Here is a 19,295-nt window from a genome sequence, read left to right on the forward strand (position 1 = left end):
ATATATATATATATATATATATATATATATATATATATATATATATTAGAAAGAGAGATATATTAGAAAAAAAAACATGCTGAAAACTATGGAGTCTCTAAAGGGACATCTGAAAAAAAAAGACTTTTGCATGGGCAAAAGAAACTTTTTCTGAGCTTCTGAACATCTTACAATAAAAAAAGCAAAAAAAAAAGCATGGATGCTCTTTTATGAATGAAATTAATATTGGAAATGGTGTGTGTGTGTGTGTGTGTGTGTGTGTGTGTGTGTGTGTGTGTGTGTGTGTGTGTGTGTTCGTAACTAAGATTTTAGTTACATTGTTCCAAGAAGAATGAATGCTGTATCAGATGCAGGTAAGCACACTTGCTGTGTGCACACAATAGTTTCTTAAGTGCAATAGTTTCTTTTGCACATGCAGAAGTTTCATGTGAGCAAACAATGCTTTCTCTGTGTAAAATCTGTGTATTTTTATTTTTACAAAGGTCCCTTTAGTGGCTTCATAAAACAGTTTTCTGGGGGAATTTTTTTTTTTTTTTTTTTAAATGGGGACATGTAATAGAGAGAATAAAAGTGACTGCAAAATCCAGATGCCTTTTCCTGAAGCTTAGAAAAGCTTAGATACTTTAGAGAGACAAGGAACAGTATTGCGACCAAATGTACTTTCGAGAAGAAATAGATTATTGAAATTCTCCATTAAATTGTGTGATATAGTGGACAAATGCCGGATTTAGACCATTTGTTTTTGTTTTGTATAAATTAATTTTGGTTCTCATTTGTGTTCTAACCGCAAGACCCCAAATATAAAAATTTAAAAATGCTATTTTTGTGGGGATGAATATTGTCAGTACTGTATCTTCTGGCCAGAGATTGACCATGTGTTAAGGTAATTTTGAACAATAAAAGTTAAAGTGCCTCATTATGCTTTTTTGAATATTAGCTTTTATTTACCATGTAATATAGCTGTTTGTGAAATGCAAAGTTTTACAGATCAAAGTGCATGACAAATAAATGCATTGTTTGACCTTGGATGCATATAATCCTGTTGTAGAAAAATTACCCTTTAAAATAGTATAATGGGGCACTTTTACAATATTGTTACAGTCCCTTTCCCTGAATATAAAAAAGGAATGTCTTTTTTGATGATCACTTGTTAATAGAATAATTATTCAAAGGATGGTTCATTGAACAAGCAAATGACACTACTTTGTTATGAACATACTTTCCTGATGTCATCAAGGTTTGTGATTTCGGGGGACAGTCCTCCGTGCACACACAAGAACTGCTGGTTCATCAGAGCTGCCAACGGAAGGCAGTCAAAGGCATCCATACACACATCATACACCCGCTCTGAATACTTAATTCTACCTGTCAGGGATGGAGGAGGATGACCAATTGAGGGGCAGGGAAAAGAAAATTAACATCAGTTAAACCAAACATCAACACACGCTCTCACTTGTAGACAGAAACGCTTAAAAAGGCCATCCAAACACTTGTAAGAGAAAAAAAGAGCTTGCATATGAGGTGAAGGCTTTTTCAGCCCAACCCAAGAGCAATAGTTTCAACATATGTAAACATTAAGGTAAGCCAAAAAAATTCTGACTTCTGAGCAAGGCTTTATGTCTCACTAGAAATGCCAGAAAAACAATATAAAACATTATCTTTGGCTTATGAATGATGGTTTATTTTAAGCTGTGTATCTGACAAAATGCAACAATTTTGTGTACAACACTTATTTTGATATGGTTGGCAGTCATACTTACATTCCTGTTTAAAAGTGAAATACTCAGTTAAATGTCTACATTCGTGGTTCCCGCGCAGCAAAAACAGTGTCTTAGGATAAAGGATTTTTAAGGCCCATAGGTACAGCACACACTGTGGACACACACACACACACACACACACACACACACACACACACACACACACACAAACAGGAGTAAGACCAAAGGATTAGATTTATAAAAGGACATTTCCCTGGGAGACCAGGGAGTGTTGTAACATGGGATTAGTTGTAACACTGTCAGTTTGACAAGTCAGAATGCTAACTTAAAGCCCACATGCTAAAACAGTTTGTTATGTTATGGCTGATTGGGGTGGGGATAGTTGTAACAGTTCATTAAAAATGTTACAACCAACTCCTTATGATGATTCCAATGAGTCCAATTACATCTTCTATTGAGGCAAAGTCATGTGAGGTTTTTGCTTTTGTTGCACATTAAGGAATTTATGTAAAATATGTTTCCATCATAGTTTATGTGCATCTTTAAATGGTTCACTTCATTAAAAAAAAAAATATTAACTCACATAATCTGTGATTATGCAGTGTGCGTCTAAGTGAGTTTTATTTGTTGTATACAAATGTGGCTACCATGTATCAAATTTTGATAGATCTAGCACAAACAACCACTGAGTTACTGATGCTCAAACAAAAAGTGTTACTTTCATCCCCGGTCTCCCCTATAACTTGGTGTTCAGATAATTGCAGTGACTTACTTCAATACTGAAATATCCTCTGTCCACATAATCACCCAGGAAAAGGTATCGTGTGCTGGCTGGAGACCCTCCTACTTCAAAGAGCTTCATCAAGTCAAAGAACTGCCCATGAATGTCTCCACAAACTACAGAAAACATACAAAATACAGTTATATTTCAGTATAAATGAACAATTATAAATAATGAATATATTATGTTAACAAAGAGTATAAAAAGTATTAATAATTAATTTTCAATTATAATATCTTAATTAATTTAACAAACATTTATTTTGTGACAAACAATAAACAATTTAACAATGAACAACGTATTTATATATTTATTAAATCACTTAATAAGAACATTAGCCTAAATTAATAACTACTATAACAATGTTGTTCATTGTTAATACATAATACCTAATGCTTTACTGATAATGAATTGTAAAACTTGTAAAGAATTACCACCAAACTGTATTGACATTTTGGCTCCTTTTTATCAATATATTTTTTATTTAGTTCATCTACATTCATAACATGTTCTAGAGTTGAGAATAATAAAGCAAGTTGTCTTAATACAAACAGACAAATAGGTGTTTAATAATAATAATAATAATAATAATAATAATAATAATAATAATAATAATTGAGACTGGTGTTACTCAGTGAAGTCAGAGCTTTGATAACAATCATCATCATCATTACTTTCACAACACTTCAAAACTTGTACTTAAACAACATAATACAGATTTGTGTACAATACTGCTAACCCCTACAGGACTGTGCACATTACTAAACATTTTCATACTGTGTCAGGTCATGAAAAATGCACAGCAGCAGAAATCCATCCTGTTTTTGTCAATACTGCTGCAGCCTTTTTAAATAAAATGTGTCACCTGGCCTCCTGCTGTATGAATAATAAATAAATATGTACTGTAAATGCTGAAAGACAGCTTTTTTTCCCCCTGTTAATACTGTAAAGCTGCTTCGACACAATCTGCATTGTAAAAATTGCTATATAAATAATGGTGACTTGACTTGACCAGTATTTGACATGCTAAGGTGAAGAGATGAGAACGGCTTGCTGGTGTGAGCTCTGAAAACAGAAGAACAAAAAAGTTCTAATCCTTCCAGGAGACCTCGTTTTGACCACTGCTGCTCTGCCCAAGGCAACAAAGCCCCATCTCATCCAGCAGTGACTGTATTTTTGTGCCCTTACCTGTTTACAGACCTCTCTTACCATAAAAAAACTGCTATGCACCTCAATGCACCTGCTATCCACCACAACATTAAAGATGGAGGATTAAAGCAAAATGAAGAAAGTAAATACATCTTATCCAAACAAAAATATGTTTGTGACATTTTATTAATAGTTATGCCCTTTTTTTTCTAACATAAACATGAAATTATATCTTCTGTTTCTATGTCAAAAGACCAGTTAAGGATATTTGACTGGTAGTTTAATCCAAGGATCATACTCACTTGATCAAAAACTAGGGATGCACAATATTATCGGAAGGTCATTGGAATCAGGCTATAAAGACTTAAAATGTAAACATTAGGGAAAAAAATTATGCCAATATGCTTTACCAATAAGATGAATATCCCATGTGCTTGGGTGTGCTACCGATAAGTTCAAGTCAGCAGTGTGATCATTCTTGAGGCAAACTTTTGCCTGAATGATGATTAAATTCTCTATTTTCGATCACAACATTCAGAGCCGTTTAGAAACAACTGCGACACTCCCATAGGCTTCCATTGAAGCATTTCATGGAGCAACCAATAGTTTCAAACAACTAATAATTCCAGCATTGAAGCCTATTCATTTTAGTGCATCTCAAGCACATTCGCCAGAAAGTTAAAGAAATTACATTATTTTTTAATGCATTAGTTGACTTCTGTCACAGATGAAGCAGGAGACAACAGGTACAGGTAACAATGGGTGAGTTTTATTGACAGGTTTGTGGTTGATGAACAAACAGAGAGGATTCAGGTGAGTATGAAAAGCGTATGAAAGTTCAGAAAGTCTTAACTGAGGTTGACTGGTTGTTTAGTTATTTTGCATACGAGCAAAAGTTTTTTGGAGGATGAACGCTGGAGAAGATCGCCGGAGGTAAGTATCAAAAGATAAACATTCCAGAGAGAGAGTTAGGTACAGTCCATGTATGTGACTGGTATACCGGACGGTGTGTACGTAGCAATGGCGTGCATATAGTGGCGCTGATTAGTGTCAGCAGGTGTGGGTGATTAGAAATCCGGTGACTGAGAGCGGGTGAGTGACAATGGCTGTGTCTAAATTCAGGGTCTACATCCTTCGGAGGACTCATTTGAAGGATGCTACGTCACAGCGCCGCGACGAAGGCTGTCCAAATTCGTAGGATCCTTCAAATGCGGCCAACAAATACATCCTCCTTTTCCCCGAATTGGAAGGATGGGTCTGGTGGATCCTTTCCCATCCTACCTATCCCATAATTCCTTTCGGCAGAGCGCTTCCAAAATTTTCAAATAATGGCGGATGATGCGAGCGGTAGCGGAATGCTTTTCGATGTAAGTTTTAAAAAAACTGGTGTTTAAAAAAATATTTTTTTTTTACAGCGGTTGTCTAGTTAGGCCTTTGGTTTTAGCGTTAAGCATATTTTTTTTTTTACATTTGTACGTTTATATGTTAAAAAAAACATCACTTTCGTAAACTAGCTTCTTTCTTGCTGCCTGTGTGAATATCCCCTTACACACAGCTAATTTCTTGTTAGTGATTGAAGGTGTTTTTAACGCTTTTAGGGACTAAAGAGCAGACCGAACGCTGTCACGGTTGCTAGGCGACAGGATATGAGCAATGGGTAAGGGAGGGAACTGAATGAAGGGTAGGCTGTCCAAATTCACAGACACCTACTTCTGGGTTTTGCGGTCGTTGGAGGACCCCTCCTCCTTCAACCGGGCAGGAAGGATCCTAAGGAGGATGCAGACCCTGAATTGGACACAGCCTGTGACTGTGGTGATGGAGAATAAGGGAGATTGCTGACAATTTCCCAGAAATCTAGCAAGTAGTGGCATTTTATGAAGCACATTATAGACAGATTACAGACAATTAGACTATAATGACAGTTAGATAACACAGGAAACACTTTAATAGCGACCATAACCAGATGCTACAATGCAAAAATGTAATTTTACAGAAATTTAATGTACACCATTAGCCAATGATATTACCCTTTTTAAAGAGATTATACAGAAGTTGAAAAAGCAATTAAGTGTCCGCAATTATTTTCATCTGTATCTGGTCTTTCCCTGAATATATTAAAAAAAAATGAATTTATGGCCCTAGGCTCCTGTAATTTTACTGAAATATGTAATATTCCTGTAAAAAAAGTTACTTATTAGTATTTGGGTATTAAGATATCTAAACACAAGAACGTTAGGACTGAGCTAAACTGTACTCCTATTATTCAATCATTTGAAAAGAAATAACATTTTTGGCTGATGAGAGATATCTCCTGAACTGGACGTGTGTTATTAGTTAAAGCTGAGGGTTTATCTAGGTTGAATTATGCTGCTCAAGTGTTAAATACAGGGCAAGCAAAGGACTTAAAAGATTTAATTGAATTTACAGAGATAATGAGATGGAGATATTTGAGAACATAGAGAAAAAAATATGTATTATCAGAGAAAGTATTTTATAAATATCTGCAAATAAGAAGTTATCTGAAAGATGAGATTAAAATAAAAACTTTAGATGATATTCACCCTCTGATGCGTTTTATGATTAAAGTTAGTCAAATTAAAAAACTAGATAACTTGATAGGATGAATAAATAACAATTTTCAAGAAATTAAGGATGGGGGTTTATATAATATTAAGGTAAAATGGGAAATTGAATTGGGTAATAAAATAACAGAAGAGGATTGGAAACAAAGTTTAAAAGAAAATTTAAAGGTGCCATAGAATACATTGATACATTATTTTAAATTGTTCTCTGATATCTATATAGAAGGTATATGGCACAGGAAAGGGCAAAAATTCTCCAGAAATTGTTTTACAGGTCCATTTACACCCCTACGATTTTTCCCTAGAATGAAATGGTCTGTTATTACCTTATTTGGAAGGTTCATGAATAATAATGATGAGTTCTGCTCTGATTGGCTCTTTCATAAAGTGGCTCATTTCAGTGGCTCGCACATGGAGGAAAATATATATTTAACCACAGAGCCAGAGAGACGCTATTAATATGCTGTTAAATATTTTACAAGTTTAGATGCCCATTGCTCAGGATCTGTAAATCATTCACCATCATCCACGCAGTCATCACTCCTTTCTTTGTTTATGTGGTAAGTGAAATCTTATGCACTGCAATGTAACAGGCTAGCGGGAGCAAGAAGCTAACCGTGTCCCTTTAGTCCCTGGCCTTATTTTATTAGAATGCCTTATTTGTTTTCCTTGCCTTTCTGAGTAAAGACAACAACCTATCCCTGCACATCTCCTGCACAACCTGGAACGTAACATTTATTCCTGTGATCTGCCATTTTCACTATTGTCCTCGCTTTGTTTCTTCACATTAGTCTACCTGCAGAACATCTGATGATTCAGCTATGCAAATGTTGGGGGCGTGACTATTAATGATCGCGACTATTACGTAATAGTCTGTGTTATGTTAGGATTAGCCTATTTTTCAGTGGTCTTTTGCAAACACCAGATTTATATAAGAAGAAGGAAACAATGGTGTTTGAGGCTTGCGGTATGTCATGTCCATGTACAGAACTGTTATTATTAAACTATGCCAAGGTAAATACAGTTATGGCACCTTTAAAGACCATGCAATCACCATATTGGCAAGAATATGCTTGGAAAATTATTATACGATATTTTATAACACCAGAAATATGTTCTAAATATAACCATTTATCTTCAGGATGTTGGAGAAGCTATAGTGAATCTAAAGCCCATTATACGCATATATTCTATACTTGTAAAATAATAAAAAATATATTTGGACAGAAGTAACTAAGGCAATAGAAGAAATCACATATAATAAAAATACAAAATATAGTTTTGGGTATAGAACCTATGTCATTAAGTAAAGATGAGTTATATCTGTTAAGAATAATGAGAATCACAGCAATAAGTGACTGGTTAGACATAGTGTTTAAAGTACACTCTATGGAAAATATAACATTTGAAATTAAAAGTAAAAGTGTACACTTTCAGCCCCCCTAAAATCAAAGTATTCATTATAAATAAAACATATCATAATAATTACTTTTCTACATTATCCACCCTCTCTTTTAATTTACTTGTTTATTACTTTATGTGATTATTAAATACTATTATCAGTTGATGTTTAAATAATATTATTAGAATTACTAGGAATTGACGATCATAAGAAATTTGATATGAATATGTGAGTGTTTTGCATTTTTTCTCTGTCTATGTATGTAAATGTTGTTGATACTTTTCATATAATTTTGTGAAAGTGTGGGTGGTAGGTATTATCACAAAGGGGAAAAATGGAAGAGAAACTAGAAGAAAAATGAGGAATAACTTAAAAAAAAACATGCTTTTTGCATGTCTCCACTGGTATTTTTACCCTTTCATCTTTAGCGATGAGCTCCAGCTCTTTCAGGTTGGAGGGTCTCCTTGCCATCACCCTGATCTTTAGCTCCCTCCACAGATTCTCAATTGGGGACTCTGGCTGGGCCACTGCCAAATATTAATGTTTTTGTCTGCTAACCATTTCTTCACCACTTTTGCTGTGTGTTTTTGGTCATTGTCGTGCTGAAATGTCCACTGGTGCCCAAGGCCAAGTTTCTCTGCAGACTGCCTGATGTTGTTGTTGAGAATTTTGATGTATTGCTCCTATTTTCATGGTGCCGTTTACTGTGATTAGGTTCCCTGGTCCACCGGCTGAAAAACACACCCAAAACATTACGTTCCCACCACCATGTTTGACAGTGGGGATGGTGTTCTTAGGGGTGTGCAGTGTCCGTTGGACTGTCTGTCTTGAGATGTTGCCACCAGCAGAGCCTAGATTCATCAGGATGGCCTTGGTGGTGATTATTTTTTACCTCTCTCACTATCCTCCTGGCCAGCACACTTTTGGCTTCCGACCACGTCCTCTGAGATTTTCACAGTGCGGAACATCTTGATTTTTTATTAATACTTTGCACTGTAGCCACTGGAACTTCAAAACATTTAGGTATGATCTTATAGCCCTTTCCTGACTTGTGAGCAGCCACAATGCACAGCCACAGGTCCTTAGTGAGCTCCTTTGTCTTAGCCATGACTGTCCACAAACCAACAGCAGAGAGCTTCTGTTTTTCACCTGTTGAGTTGATTAAAACAGCTGTTCCCAATGAATCATTGTAATTAGGATGCTTTAGAACATCTTGGACTATTTGGAATGGTATAGAACTTTGGATTTTCCCATAGACTGTGACAGTTTGCAAAGGGTATGAATAATTTTGGACATGCCACTTTTTGTTCAAATATAAATAAAACTATGTCTTTAAAGAAAAACTACTTTTGTACAAATGTATTGAATATGTTTCTTTTTTTTTAAAAGACATAATAAAGAATATAAAAAAAAAACTATTAATCATTTATATTGGGAATGTCCTAAGTCACAAATATTTTGTTAAAATGTTTTTAATTTGATGGTGATAACAGTTTTATATTTATGTTTGATTTGATTATTATAATTACCCGTTACTAAATTCATAAAGTCAAATGGAATGATAAATTACCAAATTTTAAATAATTTAAAGTATATATTTTAAAACAAAAGGAACTATAACAGTATCGGCATTGGCTAACATCCAAAATGATTACAAAATTATCGGCATATCGGATATCGACAAAAATTTAGTATCACGCATCCCCTACAAAAAACTAATGTCAACAGAACTAAAAGAAAATGTTTTATATACTCATATCAAACCTGCAAAACTGAAAATAAGGTACTTCACTTGCAACTAGTGTTTTCATTTAATATTTCTGTCTAATTTTTTAGGTGTCTGTTTTCAAGAATAATACTCTGATTAGTTGGCGTTCTTCATTAGTGAGCATTTATTCCTCTACATGTGTGAACTCAGCCTCAAGACAATAGCATGCAACAGCAGCATAGTGTTGTGACTGACGTAACATGCTGTCACAGAGAGACACTGATTATAATTTCTCCATGGTAACAAAGCAGAACACTGGGTTCTGTTACCATGTCAATTTGGAATGCAAATGTTATTTAGAAAACATTTTCCCCCTTCATACAGCCAATTAGTTTTCTCACTCTTCTTGTCAAAATGTCCATGTAAAATTACCAGATATCAGTCTCTAGATACAGGCTGCAATGACATTTTGTCTTCTTCTAAATTACACTAGGGTCAGTGCTGAAGTCGCTTTGTTTTCATGTCAATTTAACAGCAATATTCAGCATTCATTCTTTATTTCTTATTTGCAGGAATGTAATGAATTCTAAAAGTGCTGCCTCAATTATGCCTAATGTCAACTGCTTAAGCATATAAATTCATGACTCATTCCCCAGGGATCTTGCAAGCATTTCATGTGACTGCAATCTACTGAGAGTTTATGCAGGCTTCTTGTCAAGTCATACAGTTATCAAATCTTGTGATTTGATTTTATGTGCAACAAAATCAAATTCCCTATTTTTATTTCTACATGCACCACTACAGTAGCTGTGGTGTACGGTAAGACTTTAGTATAGGGAACCATTCTTACTATTAACTAGTTACCTATTAGCATGCCTATTATTATCATATTGACTGTTTATTAGTGTTTATTACATGGCTCTATGAAATACTCGATTCTGATTGGCCAGTCACCACATTCCAAGGTATGATATTCCCAAATAACAACCGGTAGGCCTGCAGTCGGACACTGTTCACTTGCTGGGAATAGGGCTGCACGATATACCGGTACTATGGTAGTATCGCGATACTAAAGCTTAAAAATACCCGTGGTGCCATTGCATTTTTGAAACGGTAGTATCGTCCATACGGTAGTACCGTAAGATATGTTGTATGCACGGCAGGAACACTGTTTAAAATGTTCATTTGAACATGCACGCTAGCAGAAACATTAGTTGATTAGTTGATATGGCAATAGTGGATTGCCATAATGTCTTTCTGCTGTGCTTTGTGTAGTACAGGCTGTGTATGCGCTTTTTATGGTATTCAGTGTTTCCCGACGCTTCAGTTCAGTTTGAAATGAGAAGTTGCACTTGCACGTCGTTGTTTACAGTATGCTGCAGTTTATCTGAAGAGAGGGTCTGATTCTGACCGTCTGGTGTTATTCAAAAAATAGCATTTTTTTTTAACATTATAAATGAATATGTTTTAATATACAAGCTGCTAACTTGGAAATTTCAAGATATGTGAGCAAAAATGCTCCTGACATTTCAGCAAAATGACGCGAGCAAGAGTTAAGAGTGCTGTTTGGGTGAATCACTGATACACTAAAGCCATTCATAAAAATGCTCCTGAACGATTCAGCCATTTTGAAAGAATCGTTTGAATGACTCAGTGATTCAATCACGAACATTGCTGCCACCTGCTGCCAGTTTTAAGTTTCCCATCATATTACATTTTTTTCCAACATATTTCTATATTCAGAGTTTTGTATTTAAAACATTAATCCCATAACATTATTTGTGCAATTATAAATACAGTCTAAATGTATAAATACCACATCTAAATGTCACTTCATGCAGCTTCTGTGCAGTGCTAAGATGAGTTTTGTTGACATGATTTCATGGATAACAATAGCCAGTCATTCATTCACCTCAATGAAGTATTCAGAGAAAAACATTGTGTGTTTTCATTTACAACTTTTTATTTATAAAATTTTGATTCATTTTGTAGAACTGAATTTTAAATTAACAGAATACTGCATGGTATCGTGATAATACTTGGTATCGTGATACTTCAGCTGGTATAGTATAGTAAGTCATTTTTATGGTATCATGACAACCCTAGCTGGGAACATTTTTTCTTAGTCGAAACTTTAAGATAACTAACAAAGTGCTAAGACTTTGAAAACTTTGTCTTAAATCAATATCTTTTAGGGCTGCAACAACTAATCGATAAAATCGATTATTATCGATAATGAAAAACGTCGACAACGATTCTCATTATCGATTAATCGGGTCCGCCCACAGTGCACGTACAACTTCAGAGAATCACGTCAAATTACAGCACTGAATGACGCATTTCAATAGACACAATGCATCTAAAAACAGAATGAGATGCTGCAGGAGAGTTACGTGATCCAAGCTGCCCAAAACATGAGAATTCCATATTTTAAACTTTAAGCTAATAGCGTAATGGCTTGCCCTGTGAGGGGCTTTGACAGAACCATTTGCATCCTCAGCACGAAAACTTTCAGTTTACCATCATATCCTTATCTGTAAATGTCACAAATTCTCACAAGCATTTCCATTTATGCATAAAAGTCCTTTCTGACAGTCTGTGTTAAGTTTAAATTTTTACCTTTTTTTTAGGCAGATTTTTACCACTGCGGTAGAAATGGACCAACTACCGCCGGTGGCGCGGTGTTTTTATATATATCAAAATAAATGAGGCTCAAACATTATTAACAAACGTGCGTGTTTATTTTAGCAATTCCGTCAGTGAACAAGCAGCCTACAAAACGCTAAAATAAATCAAAGAAATAATATATTATAAATAAGAAAGTAGCCTAAATATGTGTTAAATAGGCTATTAAACAAACATTCGTTCCAAAAAATTCCTAACTACCTCGGCAGCTCATCAGAATTACTGGCCCGAGTCCGACTGGAACCTGCCTTTTTTCTCTTTCTCTTCCCCATTGCACAGCTACTGTTTTTAATAGTGAAGTAATTAAATTTATTTTCATTTCTTTAGTTTGTAAAGTTAATTTAGAAATATATTTGGAACACATTTTGTTTGTGAAATTCAAGACCACTTAATCACTGCCTAGTAGCAAAACAGCTTATGAAAATATTTCCACCCTACTCTAAAAATCCATATTCACTGCCAACAGGGTCAGAAAATTAACATAATTAACATTTTTTGGAGTGTGTTGCAGACATGAAAAGCAAAATTTTGTTATATTTACAAAATAAAATTAAATGTTGGCCACTAAAAACGTTGGACATTTTTTCTTTGTACTTTAGTCAATTAAATAAAGGTTAAAGAGAACGAACATTTAACATATTCTTGATTTTACGGCATTTCATGAAATGTCCCATTTTCTCTGGAATTGGGGTTGTAAAAATAAAAATGGGGCACAAAACTCCTTAGCTATCCACCGTCATCTGGATACAAACTGGTCACTTGCTAAAGATTTTTAAACTTTAATCCACAAATGTACTTATCAACACACAAGCAAATGTATGTGGGTGACCAGGACAGTAGATCAGTCAAATGTCATGTGGAATTGTCCAATTAGCATCTGTTGAAGAGACTGCAACAGGAAGCAATTAGGCAGACTTATGAGACCACAGCCAAGCATTTGCTTGAGTGAATCTGCCTTCCTCAGACTCACTTGCCGTAAACCTGCCCTTTAGCGGAAATACTCTTTTTCACAGGACATTTATATATGACTACTTGTCAAACAAAACATATTCACACTGGCATTTTGAAATTCTTGATTTCTCCAAGAAATACACTGCAAGACCAAAACATACATTACCTCACCCACCCTGTTTGATCTCTTTTGAAAAAAGCAGTCAAACCAGTGGTTACGATTACCATGGAAACATTATTTATTGGCATGGAAACAGCCAACCAATAAAGTTTACCTGAGCTATGCAACTTTTGCATTCATGCTTTCACATTGTTACAAACGGGATGACTGAGAGTGGGGATCCAAATGCAAGGCTTTATTTAGACGAGGTCAGAACAGACAGGGTCGATCACCAGCAAACATCAACAGCAAAGATAATCCAATAGCGTAATCCAAAGAACAAGCGTGGGTCAAAATCCAGGTGAGCAGTCCAAAGGAAACAGGGAAATGAAAACCAGAAACTAGAAAACTACGACTAAGACTAGGGATAAACTGACTATGACTATGACTAGGAAAACAGGGAAAACAAACAGGGAAAAATGCTCAGTAATGTCCACAAATGTAAATCAATACTTCGCAATGAGTGTGTGTGTGAAGCTGGCTTTTATGGTAGACAAACAGGAAGTAACCATAGAGGCAGCAGAGGGAGCAGCAACAGTCAGTGGGGGTAAGGGCTCCCTCTGCTGGCCTGGCGTAACATAGCCCCCCCCCAAGGAGCGGCTTCCAGACGCTCCAAAAAACAACAGGAGGAAACAGTCCAGGGGAGCGGTGGGGGGGCCAGGAGACTGAGGCAGAACAGGTGGGGCAAAGGCCCTCCAGAGCAGGGCAGGAGATTCAGGAGCCCTCCAGGGCAGGGCTGGAGGCAGAGCAGTCCTTTGAGGTGGAGCAAGAGTCTTAGGAGCCCTCCAGGGCGGAGCAGGAGGCTTAGCGACCCTCTGGGGCAGAGCAGGAAGCGTAGAAGCCCTCCGGGGCGAAGCCGAAGGCGGAGCAAGGGGTTTAGGAGCCCTCCAGGGCGGAGCAGGAGGCGGAGCGGCCCTCCAGGGCAGAGCAGGAGGCGCAGGAGCCCTCCAGGGCGGAGCAGGAGGCGCAGGAACCCTCCAGGGCGGAGCAGGAGGCGCAGGAGCCCTCCAGGGCGGACCAGGAGGCGCAGGAGCCCTCCAGGGCGGAGCAGGAGGCGCAGGAGCCCTCCAGGGCGGAGCAGGAGGCGCAGGAGCCCTCCAGGACGGAACAGGAGGCGCAGGAGCCCTCCAGGGCGGAACAGGAGGCGCAGGAGTCCTCCAGGGCGGAACAGGAGGCGTAGAAGCCCTCCAGGGCGGAACAGGAGGCGCAGGGGCCCTCCAGGGCGGAACAGGAGGCGTAGAAGCCCTCCAGGGCGGAACAGGTGGCCGCATCATGGACTGGGACCTGGGGAGAACAGGGATAGAGGAGGCAGACAGAGCAAGGAGAGAAGTAGAGAGTTCATGGGAGAACGTGGCCTCCATAGCCGTGACCAGGCAGACGAGAACTTCAGGACCGACTTTCGGGGCAGTTCCTGGGCAGACAGAGACTTCTGGAACGGCCCCAAACGCCAAGACAGAGATGACAGGGAACCTAGGCGGTGCAGGCAGAGCAGGGAGTCTTGGCGGGGCAGACAGAGCAAGGAACCTTGGCGGAGCAGACAGGGCAGGGAATTTTGGCGGCGCTGGCAGAGCAGGGAGCACTGGCGATGCGGGCAGAGCGTGAAGCCTTGGCTGAGCGGGCAGAGCGTGAAGCCTTGGCGGAGCGGGCAGAGCGTGAAGCCTTGGCGGAGCGGGCAGAGCGTGAAGCCTTGGCGGAGCGGGCAGAGCGTGAAGCCTTGGCGGAGCGGGCAGAGCGTGAAGCCTTGGCGGTGCTGGCAGAGCGTGAAGCCTTGGCGGAGCGGGCAGGGCGTGAAGCCTTGGCGGAGCGGGCAGAGCGAGAAGCCTTGGCGGTGCTGGCAGAGCGTGAAGCCTTGGCTGAGCGGGCAGAGCGTGAAGTTCCGCTATGGACGCCACCTCCGAAGGAGGTATAGGCGCAGCGGACATGCGTGCAGAAGAGCTCTCCAGAACAAACTTGTGGGCAGACTCATGGGCAGAAGAGGCCACTGGGGCACAGTGTGCAGCCCACACACTCAAAATGGCGATAGCCATAACAGGTAGCACAGTTGGCGGAGGAATGCCCTCCGGGTCATTTGGCGTGGGGCTTGGGAGCGATGGCTCTGCATGGCTTGGCAGCGTTGGCTCTGCATGGCTTGGGAGCGTTGGCTCTGCATGGCTTGGGAGCATTGGCTCTGCATGGCTTGGGAGCGTTGGCTCTGCATGGCTTGGGAGCGTTGGCTCTGCATGGCTTGGGAGCGTTGGCTCTGCATGGCTTGGGAGCGTTGGCTCTGCATGGCTTAGGTGCGTTGGCTCTGCATGGCTTGGGAGCGTTGGCTCTGCATGGCTTGAGAGTGAAGGCTCTGGATGCTCAGGGGAGATGTGACTTGGCAGTGAAGGAGTAGCTATGACCTGACTCTTCATGACAGGAGCAGCAGTGACTTGATTTGGCGTGAGAGGGACAGCTGTGGCTTGGCTTGGCTCGGAGGGAACAGCTGCTTGACTTGGCCTGACAGGAACAGCAGCTGTATCTTGACTTGTCCTGGCAGGAACAGTGACTGTGACGTGACTCGACTCGGCAGGGACAGCAGCTGTAACTTGATTTGGCGTGACAGGGACAGCTGTGGTTTGGCCTGGCTCGGAGGGAACAGCTGCTTGACTTGGCTCTGAAGAAACGACTGCTGCGACATGATTTGGCCTGACAGGAACAGCAGCTGTATCTTGACTTGTCCTGGCAGGGACAGTGATTGTGACGTGACTTGACTTGGTAGGAACGGCAGCTGGTGCAGGTTCGAGAGAAGCAGATATGACGTTCACAGGCAATGGCTTGGTTGACGTGGCGTGAGCAGACGCTGGCTTGGTTGACGTGGCGCTAGCAGATGCTGGCTCGGCTGACAGTAAGGGACCAGCTGAACGAGCCGACCGCAGTGGTGGGTCCTCCAAGCTAGACATTAGTCTCTGATACGTCCTGGAAGGGTGTGAGTCTGGCGCTGTAGCCACCCTGTTAATAACAGACTCAGGTATGGCGGCCATCTTGCGTACAGGTTCAGGCGTGGCGGCCATTTTGTGTGCAAGCACGGGCGTGGCGGTCATCTTGGGTGCAGGCTCTGGCGTGGCGGCCATCTTTGCAGCAGGCTCTGGCGTGGCGGCCATCTTTGCAGCAGGCTCTGGTGTGGCGGCCATCTTTGCAGCAGGCTCTGGCGTGGCGGCCATCTTAGCAGCAGGCTCTGGCGTGGCGGGCATCTTCGCAGCAGGCTCTGGCGTGGTGGCCATTCTGACCGGGAACTCAGGAACGGGAGCCATCTTATGAACGTGCTTTGGAACGGCGGCCATCTTGTGAACTGGCTTGGGGGTGGCAGCCATCTTGTGAACCGGCTTGGGAATGGCGGCCATCTTGTGATCGGGTCTTGGGGTGGCAGCCATCTTGTGAGATAAGTCAGACGTGGTAGATTTCTTGTGAGCTGGGTCCAATCGGGTGACCATCTTGAATGCGGACTCAGGAAGGATGGTCATTCCGAAAGCTGATTCGGGAAAGGCGGCCATTTTGTGAACGGGCTCCTGAAAGGCAGACATCTTGTGCTTGGGCTCGAAGCTAGCAGACCTCTTGTGCTGTGGCTCGAAGCTAGCAGACATCTTGTGCTGTGGCTCGAAGCTAGCTGACATCTTGTGCTGTGGCTCGAAGCTAGCAGACATCTTGCGCTGTGGCTTTGGGCTAGCAGACATCTTGTGCTGTGGTTCTGAGCTAACAGACATCCTGTGCTGAGGCCCTTCTAGTACTCCCACAGTGAACGGAGATCCACAATGCGACAACACAAAGTCAATAAACTGTGCGAGGGTCCAACTAGGGTCCTCATCGGGTAAATTGTAACCGATATCTGTGTCCAACCCACTCCAAAAACACTCCTTCATTAAGGTCTCATCGTAAGGTGCCAGATAACAATAAGCAATGAAATCCCTCACATAATGCTCGATGGGACGGCCATTTTGAAAGATGGAGCAGAGCAGACTTACGGGGTTGGACAAACTTCCTGTTGAATCCATTCTTGATGGTTGTTCTGCTGGTGGTGAATAAAGCCGCTGGATCCGGGTGTGGCGAAGTATTCTGTTACAAACGGGATGACTGAGAGTGGGGATCCAAATGCAAGGCTTTATTTAGACGAGGTCAGAACAGACAGGGTCGATCACCAGCAAACATCAACAGCAAAGATAATCCAATAGCGTAATCCAAAGAACAAGCGTGGGTCAAAATCCAGGTGAGCAGTCCAAAGGAAACAGGGAAATGAAAACCAGAAACTAGAAAACTACGACTAAGACTAGGGATAAACTGACTATGACTATGACTAGGAAAACAGGGAAAACAAACAGGGAAAAATGCTCAGTAATGTCCACAAATGTAAATCAATACTTCGCAATGAGTGTGTGTGTGAAGCTGGCTTTTATGGTAGACAAACAGGAAGTAACCATAGAGGCAGCAGAGGGAGCAGCAACAGTCAGTGGGGGTAAGGGCTCCCTCTGCTGGCCTGGCGTAACACACATTATCTTCATACTGCCCTTTAGAAAGACTGCATTCAGTGAAGTCTAGGGCTGTCCCCGACTATGAATTTTCATAGTCGAATCAGAATTTTCGAATCTTTCTATAGTCGACCGATAGTCGAATCATCTAGGCTTATGTGCGTGTGTGAATGGGTTGGGAGGGGCACGACACTATAGTCAGCAGGAGGGTAAAACTATTTTTATTTTATTTTATAAGCGACCAAAACTGCCTGCCAACTGACAGACAAACTTATTTAGGTTTAAATAAAAACACAGAACGCCTCTTTTAGTTCTAAAAACGCGAGGCGCACAGCACTGCCTTTTTTGGTGACTTTTAATGAAAGAGCAGTGTGCTGCGGTTTTTTTATGTTGCTAAGCAACGACCAAAACAGCTGTCCTGTCAGTCAATTCAAAGGATTATAGCGCGAGCGCTCTAAAATCTTAGTTTTTTGCTGTTAAGTAAACTGTCATATTAGCAGAAACCCTAAATAATACAGCTCCGGGTTACCCACGATAGACACCAAAGGTTTCTCCTCCATTTCTTGGAGTCTCCGGACTTTTTAAGCAACGGTAAACTTTCGCCATCACAACAGAAGGCCCGCTTCTCCATTCATTCGATTGGACAATGGAAAAGAACGCGAATGACGTCGGGCGTTTTTCCGCTCAGAGTTGTTGTTTTTTTTCAACTTCAGGCGCTGAGAGCGCTCCTGCAAAACGCGAGGCGCAGCAGGCGGCGAAAACGCGAGGCGCCGGGGGCGCATAAACAGCGTGCAGAACGCTCACTGCCAACAGAAAACCATTAAAAAGAGGCGCCTCCAACTGCAAAAACGCGTTCGGTGTGATCGCCGCCATCCCTGCCGTCAAGATGGTCCTCATCTCGTCATGCATCAGGGAAAGTGAAAATTAAATTAGTCACAGGGGTGGTTGGATTTATTCACAAACACGTTAAAAATATTTATTGAACGCTTCTTTCTTTTCACTTTTGTTTTTACTGCATTATCATAATCAAAGGCTGTATATAACTTAATATAACCGTACAAAACCAGTAGTTCTGTGTGCAATTAGACATTGAGCACCCCCGTATTGGCAAAATGGTATGATGCTCGTTTCACCCGCGAAGATTCGACTGTGAGATCGGTGGTCGAATCAGGCTCCGCATATCGATGCATCGAATCTTCGACTATTCGGGGACAGCCCTAGTGAAGTCTTTATAATATTTTATATAATAATGTATGGATAGTAAAAAAATAAAAAAAGGCTTGTAAGTTAACTCACTGCCAACACAGACTTATTTAAGAAAAGACTGAAATGTCTGAAATTTAGCTGTAAATGAGCTGTCTTGGATAAATAAACAGTGATATCCACCCCTAAACAGTAGTAATATCCTGGCATCAACACGTCACCCATAGCTGTTTTGTCTGGTTAAAGGAAAGAAAAACATAGATTCATATTTATCCTGGTGTTAGTCTGGTTAAAGAGGAACATTAACCAACAGAATAAGGCAAAGCATAAAAGCGAAAGTGCCAGAAAGCATATTTTAAACAAGAAAACGGTTTACACAGATTGGTAGTGAAATGCACATCTTGGAGTGCTGCAGTTTGTGTAAAACAAATTGTCAAGGCAGAGTTAAGACCACACACTCATACTAACA

At 40.5% G+C, this 19,295-nt stretch overlaps 1 protein-coding gene across 1 annotated transcript in view; it reads right to left on the reverse strand.

The window, feature by feature from the left end:
* LOC141331517 (protein phosphatase 3 catalytic subunit alpha-like) overlaps positions 1 to 19,295 on the reverse strand; it is a 301,103-nt gene that overhangs the window by 63,339 nt on the left and 218,469 nt on the right. The window contains exons 3-5 of the mRNA XM_073836576.1: positions 2,494 to 2,618; positions 1,761 to 1,872; positions 1,220 to 1,365 (exon numbers count right to left, since the gene is read on the reverse strand). Coding sequence (XP_073692677.1) covers positions 1,220 to 1,365; positions 1,761 to 1,872; positions 2,494 to 2,618 — 383 coding nt within the window. The remainder of the gene's footprint in view (positions 1 to 1,219; positions 1,366 to 1,760; positions 1,873 to 2,493; positions 2,619 to 19,295) is intronic.

Source organism: Garra rufa, chromosome 3 (assembly GCF_049309525.1).
Source record: "Garra rufa chromosome 3, GarRuf1.0, whole genome shotgun sequence".
Classification (NCBI taxonomy): domain Eukaryota; kingdom Metazoa; phylum Chordata; class Actinopteri; order Cypriniformes; family Cyprinidae; genus Garra; species Garra rufa.